The following is a 7,775-nucleotide window of genomic DNA, read 5'->3' as shown; positions in this document are numbered from 1 at the left end:
GATGCGGAGGGCCGGAAGTCGGTCCGCCGAATTTGTCGTCCGCCGCACACATCTAAGGGACTGTCCCAGTGGTCTGTAGTGAACCCATAGTGCGATGGGCCTGGTGGTGAACGGATGCTGGCAGTGAATGAGCATCGGCCCTCGCGGCAGGGCGATATCTGGTGGAAACGCTCCTGCGGCGGCCTCCGCGGTTCACTGCGTTCTTGCCGAGTTGCTGAAGGCCTGGCTTCGCCATCTTCGCCCGAAGGTCTCTGTCGGCGGTGCCACCCGTTTACCAAGAGCTGCCGGCGAAGGCAACAAAACTTAGGTCTAGGCCAGGCCAAGGCATCTCAAGTTCGAGTTACTGATTGAAAGATGAGATGGTAGAAAATCAGAACGGTGACATTTTAATAGTATTACGCTGTAATTCTCTGGCCTTGGAGATCGCAGGAATCAGGCGTAAGTGATGTTTTCCGTCTTAATGCTGACATTTTTAGCCTTAGCTAGACCTGGTGGGGCATGCCTGTGATCCCAGCAATTGGGAAACCAAGGCAGGAGAAAGGAATGTAAGGCTGTGCTTGGCAGTATATAATAAGTTTGATGCAAGCCTGGGCTGAGACCTTGTCTTAAAACAAAACAAAACCTTTAAACCTCCATTACACAGTAATTTATTTGTACTCTCTTACTCTGTGTCCAAAACAGGAAGAACCTATTGGTTCTGTGAGTGGTCGGTCCATTGTGAACGTGCCTTTTAAATTATCCTTAGAGTATTCGTGATTTAAGACTTGTAACAGTGTGCTGCAATGTTCTGAACTTTTATTTTTCAGGTTATCCTGAGGGATGAAGGAGAGCTTCCCCAGGCCACAGGCAGTTTAAGGAAGAGGACTAGTTGTGGACAGACTGTATTGATTGCCTTCAAAGATGAACCCAGGGAACCCCTTCATTGGGAAGCAGCCCAGTGCTTTTGCAGTATCTTCTAGTACCACGGGAACATTCCAGACGAAGTCACCATTTCGATTTGGCCAGCCTTCCCTTTTTGGACAAAACACCACACTGAGCAAGAACCTTGGCTTTTCACAGGTATCATCGAGCTTTGCAGCACCCTCTGGAATAAGTCATTCTTCCTCGTTGCCAATGTTTGGACTTCCCCAAACCTCTAGTGCTGGACTGTTTACTAGTCTTGAATCCACACCTTCTTTTCCAGCTACCTCTGGGCCTTCAAATTCATCTGCGTCGGGAAATACAGGATTTAGTTTTAAATCACCCTCTAGCGTTGGGGTTTTCCCAAGCGGTTCTACTTTTGGGCCAGAGACTGGAGAAGTAGCAAGCTCTAGTCTTAGGAAAACAGATTTCAAGTTTAAACCCCTGGAAAATGCAGTATTCAGACCAATCCTGGGGGCGGAGTCAGAGCCAGAGAAAACCCAGAGTCAAGCTGCGTCTGGCTTTTTCAAGTTTTCTCAGCCTGTTAGTAGTGCCTCTGGAGGCCTCACCCCTTTTCCTTTTCCTCAGGCGACAAGTAGTTCAGTGACTAGTTCAAATTTTGCCTTTTCAAAGCCAGCTGATAGTAATACCACATCTGCCCTTATCCCTCCTTTGCCCAGCCAGAGTGTGGAGGAAGAGAAGAGGGGACCTAAGTCAGTATTTGGAAGTTCGAATACTGGTTTTGCCACTTTCTCCATGTCATCTGGATCTTTGGGGGAGCACTTCCCAGGCAACAAAACGGGTATCCATCAAGGATGTGAGGAAGCCATTTCCCTGGTGGAGCCGCTTCCTACCCCCATGAAAGGCCTAAAAAGGAAAGAGGACCAGGATCGCTCCCCAAGGAGACACTGCCATGAGACAGCAGAAGATTCCGACCCCCTGTCCCGGGGCGACCATCCTCCAGATAAACGACCCGTCCGCCTAAATAGACCCCGGGGAGGCACTTTGTTTGGTCGGACTATACAGGATGTCTTCAAAAGCAATAAAGAAGTTGGTCGCCTGGGCAGCAAGGAATCTAAAAAGGAAACAGGCTTTGTGGAATCTGGGGAAAGTGACCACATGACCATCCCAGGAGGAAATCAGTCTGCCCTGGTACCTTCCCGGCTTCCTGCTGTGAGTAAAGAGGAAGAGGCAGAAGGTAGAGATGAAAAAGAAGGTGAGCTCTAGGTGTGAATGGCACAGGACACCTTGCTGCCACACTCTTGTCTGTTTCCCGGTGTTGGCTTGGTTTAAGTCCCCACCAAAGCATTGGAGATCCTAACAGCGCCTTGGGGCCGGCCTTGCGTCTGTGAGCATTTCCTTTGCTTTTACACAGTAGCGACTTCTTGTGCTTGGACGTGTTCTACCCCACGGACTTACGTGTCTGCCTTCTGACTTTCTAGATTCCCTCAGGGGAGCATCTGCGCGCCCAAGCAAAAGGAGTGAGAGCACAGACAGTCTCGGGGGCTTGTCTTCCCTGGAGTCCACAGCCATCCAGTGCAAGAACATCCCTGACTGTCTCAACAACAGGACCATCCTGGAGAACCACTTCGGCAAAATCGCCAAAGTACAGCGGATCTTCACCCGGCGCAGCAAAAAGCTGGCAGTGGTGCATTTTTTTGATCACGTGAGTTCTCCCATTTTGCCTCTTGTTACTCCAGATTTGAACTCAGCGATGTGTTTTTCCCTCGTGCAGACGATCAAACCCAGTGCTTGCAGGCACTGTAGCACTGAGCTGCTGTTCTGAGGCCTCAGCCTGGTCTCTCGAAAGATTCTTTTTATTATTTTTATTTTATGTTTCTGGGTGTCTGCCTGCATGTTTGTCTATGCACCACTTGAATGCCTGTTGCCCTAGAGGCCAGAAGAGGGCCTTAGTTCCCCTGAAACTGGAGTTACAGATGGTTGTAAGCTGTTGTGTGGGTGCTGGGAATAAAATCCAGTCCTCTGGAAGCGCAGCCAGCGTTCCTAACTGCTGACTCAACTGCCAACTTTGTGCCTTTTAAACTTTTTCCCTTTCCACCTGTAAGTGGTTTGCTTGACACACTGTAGGGAAAGCACCCAGGCATCGCATTCTCTTCTCCTTAACTGTCTCATCTGAAGTTTAAAATTGTGTGTGTGTGTTGGGTGGGTCATGAAGTTAGAAAAGGGATCCCAAAAGAGGGTCAGGGGAGAGTGATAAAGAAGGTGGTGGACATGTGTTGTGGAAACAGAAGGGAGACTGGGGGAATGTAGGGAAATAGCCAACAGGAGCACAGGGGTGGAGTAAGGGAAGGGAGCATGTGCATGAAATGGCATAATGAGATATGATATGTAATATGTATATTGTTTATAATATGTATTGCATATACATATATATTATACGTATTATATATCTATATCCCATAGTAGATATGCCTACTAAAATAATTTTTTAAGAATCTCATTCTTCACTTGAGGTTGTGATGGTGTTTACTTTCCTGACTTGGGGTGTGCGTGTCTGAGGCCTCTGTAGAGTGAAGTTTTCTGGGGAGTGTGAGTGGGCGCAGGTGGAGTCGGGTTCTTCTGAAAGCCTTGAGAGTCGCGTGTAGCTGCGGAGTACTTTCCCAAGCTCAGATTCTCTGGTTTTGGTTTGTTTCATTTGGATAAGTTCATGATTAGTGTATACATTCAAGCAATACAAAGAAAAGGAATCTCTTAGAATCCTATTCCCTAGGAAAAGCTGTTGGGCTTGTGGCCTGCTTCCAGTGTATACTTAAAGCACTGGCTGTGTGGTTTCACCTTTTGGGACTTTATATCTTTGCTATTTTTCTAAATATTCTTGTAGAAAGATTAAATCATATAAGAATTTAAGAAGGATGCACCCCTCGCGGTCCTGAGTTCCATGCTCGTACTCTCTCTCCTTCTGCTCCTGATTTGGACCTTTGAGTTGTGTGCTACCACTGCCTGGCGAACTGCTGTATCTTATGAGCTACATTTTGAAAAATGTTATATATGAGGTCAGAGAAATGGCTCAGTGGTTAAGAGCACTTGCTGCTCTTATAGGGGGCTGAGGTTCAGCTGATAGCATCCAGATGGTGACTCACAGTTCTCTGTAACTCCAGATCCAGTAGATCCAGTACTCTCTCCTGGCCTCCTCAGTACTGCATACTGAGGAGTTTTATCCACCTAGATTCATGCAGGCAGAACACTTGTGCATAAAGTAAAAATAAGTAACACCTAAAAATAATAAAATGTAATATGTATGTATGTATCTGTGTATATATTTTAATTATCATTGTTTTTGAGACAAAGTCTCATGTAGTCCAGGCTGGCCTCATAATTGCTGTGTTGCTGAGAGTGACCTTTTACTCTTTTTTTTTTTTCCTTTTTAAGACTGGGTTTCTCTGTGTAGCCTTGGCCGTCCTGGGATTTGCACTGTAGACCAGGCTGCCCTCACATTCTCAGAGATCTGCCTGCCTCTGCTGTTAAGTGCTGGGATGAAAGGCGAGCACTACCTCATCTAGCCTTTCTTAAAATAATGTCGTGTGTATGTGTCTGTGAGTATGCCCAAGGAAGCTAGAAGAGGGCGGGGCGGGGGTTGGATCTCCAGGGAGCTGGAATTATATGTAATGCGAGCCATCTGATGCAGTGATGGGAACCCAGTTTGAGTCCAGAAGAGCAGAGCAGCAGGCTCTCTGAATATGGGGCCGTCTCTCCAGCTCCTAACATTTATGTCTTCATTCTGTGTGTGGGGGCAGGGCAGGGGACTGGAGTAGGGGGCATCGGTGTGCCGTGGTGAGTGATGTGGAGGTCAGAGAATAATTTCCGGAGGGCCATTTTTTCCAGGAGCTTGAATTCCAGTCTTCTGGCATGGTGGCAGGCAGCTGTACCTGCTCAGCCATTTTGCTGGCCCTCCGATTTACTTTTAAGTAGTCTGTTCTGATTGCAGCCTCTGAGTGTTGAGTCTCATTTTCTTTGGTCTCTACATGTCCTCATAGTCGGTGGTTCTGAACTGTTTTTCAGGCATCTGCAGCGCTGGCTAGGAAGAAGGGGAAAAGTCTGCATAAGGATATGTCTATCTTTTGGCACAAGAAGAAAATAAGTGAGTTTTCAGTTAGTGATTCCATAGTCTGATGCTCTGTGCAGGCCCTTGACATTCAAGTGGAGTGGCTAGCTCCAATTGTATCCTGCATCTCATCGTTGTTTCTGGAAGCTTTTATCAACCTTGTTCTGACCCTTGTGTCTTCAGGTCCCAGCAAAAAACCCTTTTCTGTGAAGGAGAAGAAGCTTGGTGATGGTGAAACCAGTCAAGGCATAGAGGATCCCCCCTTTCAGCATTCCCCTCTTGGCAAGCCCATAGTGAGGCCTGCAGCTGGCAGCCTGCTGAATAAAAGGTGGGGTTTATCTTTCTTAGTAACTGTCATAAAAGAAGAGAAGTAGGGGAGAGCTCTGACATTCTAGTAGGGACTGAGGGGCCATGGGGCAGGGACAGGGAAGAGCTACTTTTGCATCCCCTCCCCCACAGTGAGCATGGTCAGTGGGATGGTTTAGGACAGCCGATCTGAGCAGTTGCCAGCTTGATTGGTGATTCTGTTTTGTTTTAATATTCCTCAGGACCTAGGATTTTGGGAAGGCCCTCTTTAATCCGGGTCTGACTTCTAGGAGATTTTCTTAGGGAAAGTCTTATTACAAAACTGCCATTTTTGCCCTAGTCCTTTATTTAAAAAAAAATATTTAGCTGGGTGGTGCCAGTGCATGCCGTTAGTCCCAGCATTCAGGAGGCAGAGGCAGGTGGATTTTGGAGTTCAAAGCCAGCCTGGTCTATGAAGCAAGTTCCAAGTTAGGTAAGGACTACACGGAGAAACAGTGTCTCAAAAAATAAACAAATATAAATTATTTGTTTTCATTTTATGCCTGTGTCTGCATGTCTGTACAGGGCTGTCCACTCCAGGGGAGCATAGAATGTGGTGCTCTATGCAAGTTATCTTCACACGACTCCTCTCTTGTCCCTCTCAGTCCCACACCCTGGCATGTAAATCCACACGGAATAACTTTCACTTTTATATGTCCAACTGAACTGGCAGTGATGGAGTGTAGTGTATTTGTGTTTTGTTTGTTTGTTTGTTTTTGTTTTTTTTTTTCGGGACAGGGTTTCTCTGTAGCCCTGTCCTGGAACTCGCTTTGTAGATCAGACACCTCTGCCTCCCAAGTGCTGGGATTAAAGGTGTGCGCCACCGCTGCCCGGCTATTACCTTAGTTTTCAATTGCTTATGTACATGTGTACATGTTTGTCTGTATGTATGTCTGTTCAACACACATATTCAGTGCTCAAGGTGGCTAAAGGAGGGGGTTAGATCCTCTGGAATTTAGAGTTACGAGATAATTGTTAGCCACTGTGTGTGTGTGCTGGGAACCAAACCTGGTCCTCTGTAAGAGCAGTGAGTACTCTTACCACTGAGGCATCTCTCTTTAGCATCCACCCCCTTTTCTCTTTCTTCCTTTTCTTTCCTCCTCCTCCTCTTTCTCTTCCTCCTCCTTCTCTTTCTCTACCCCCTCCCACCCCCTGCCTCTCTCTTTCTGAGACATGGACTTATCTCTTTCAGACTAGCCTGGGTCCTCTGCAAGATCTGCAAATACTCTCAACTGTTGCATCATCTTTCCGGTCCAACCCACCCCCCTTTTTGGTACAGGGTCTCACCTACACCAGACTGTCTGTATTCATTGTGTAGTGGAAAGTGACTGTGAAGTTTCCTTATCTCCTGCTTCCACTTACTCAGTAATGGGATTATAGGCATGCACCACTACACCCCAAGTATGAGGTGCCGAGGCTTGAACCCAGGACTCTGCTCTTCTAACCCGAGTTACATTTTTAATCCGTTATCTCATTTTCTTAAGTATGAAATATTTCAGAATTCTTAAAAAACCAATAAATCTAACATCTTTGTTCTCAACACTGCTGCCCTTCTCGTAGGGTCTTGTTAGTTCCTCAGCCTAACCTCAGGTGACTGGCTCAGGCAATCCTGTGTCAGTCTTCTTGAGTTGTTGAAGCAGCAGCTTTATTTTTTTTATTTTAACTTAAAGTGAAAAAAAAATCTCATGATCACCTTTATTTAGGCTTTGTTTTATTTATTTTGTTTTATTGCGGGGAGGGGCGTTTGAGTGTCCTAGAACTTTTTATGAAGACCAGGCAAGCATCGAACTCAGAAATCTCCCTGAATCAGCCTCTCTAGTGCTGGGATTAAAGTCATGTGCTACTATGCCTGGCTGGCTTCTTTAATTTTGATGCTGTGCTTTCTTAGCTTTAGAGGACCAGAAAGTCTTGATTCAGAAGTGGAAATGGTACAAGGGCCATGAATGTGTTGTTTTCTCTGTAGCTCTCCAGTGAAGAAGCCAAGCCTTCTAAAGATCCACCAGTTTGAGGTAGACCCTTTTGACTCTGGATCTGAGGGCCCTGAGGGCCTTGGTTCATGCGTGTCATCTCTTAGCATCCTGATAGGAACTGTGGCTGAGACATCTGAGGAGAAGTACCGCCTTCTGGACCAGAGAGACCGAATAATGCGGCAAGGTATAGTGCACAGAGACAAGTCCAGAGTCCCTGGTGAGGTCAAGGTTGGGAGGCATTGAGTCTTGGGAGTTCTTCTATGCCATGCCTGGTGTGACTGTGCTCTGGTCTTCCTGGAGGTGTGAGCTGTGTTTGTACTAATGTGTGGTGAGTGCATGTGTTTATGTATGTTAGGAGTATGTAGAGGAACAGCTCACAGTGATTGCTGATAGAGAGGGACAGTGTCTGAAAGGCAGAAGTGGAGGTGACGCTCTGCTTCAGGCATTGTTTCCCTTTGGAATGGTAAACTGAATGCATTACTTTCAAACTGATAAAT

The 7,775-nt window shown here is 46.6% G+C and overlaps 1 protein-coding gene across 4 annotated transcripts in view; it reads left to right on the top strand.

Moving 5' to 3' along the window:
* Positions 1-20: 20 nt before the first annotated feature.
* Positions 21-7,775, top strand: part of Mcm3ap (minichromosome maintenance complex component 3 associated protein) — a 49,553-nt gene continuing 41,798 nt past the window's right edge. The window contains exons 1-7 of one of the 4 annotated variants that reach the window (XM_075979900.1): positions 21-438; positions 807-1,059; positions 1,585-2,116; positions 2,343-2,566; positions 4,921-4,999; positions 5,147-5,291; positions 7,272-7,462. In XM_075979900.1, coding sequence (XP_075836015.1) covers positions 901-1,059; positions 1,585-2,116; positions 2,343-2,566; positions 4,921-4,999; positions 5,147-5,291; positions 7,272-7,462 — 1,330 coding nt within the window. In that variant the 5' untranslated portion in view covers positions 21-438; positions 807-900. Of the gene's footprint in view, positions 439-806; positions 2,117-2,342; positions 2,567-4,920; positions 5,000-5,146; positions 5,292-7,271; positions 7,463-7,775 lie in introns of those variants that run through there. The other 3 variants (XM_075979899.1, XM_075979898.1, XM_075979901.1) reach the window with 3 other exon arrangements.

Source organism: Microtus pennsylvanicus, chromosome 7 (assembly GCF_037038515.1).
Source record: "Microtus pennsylvanicus isolate mMicPen1 chromosome 7, mMicPen1.hap1, whole genome shotgun sequence".
NCBI classification, from domain to species: Eukaryota; Metazoa; Chordata; class Mammalia; order Rodentia; family Cricetidae; genus Microtus; species Microtus pennsylvanicus.
The sequence above is the reverse complement of the archived record's forward strand: the minus strand, read 5'-3'. Positions and strand labels throughout refer to the sequence as shown.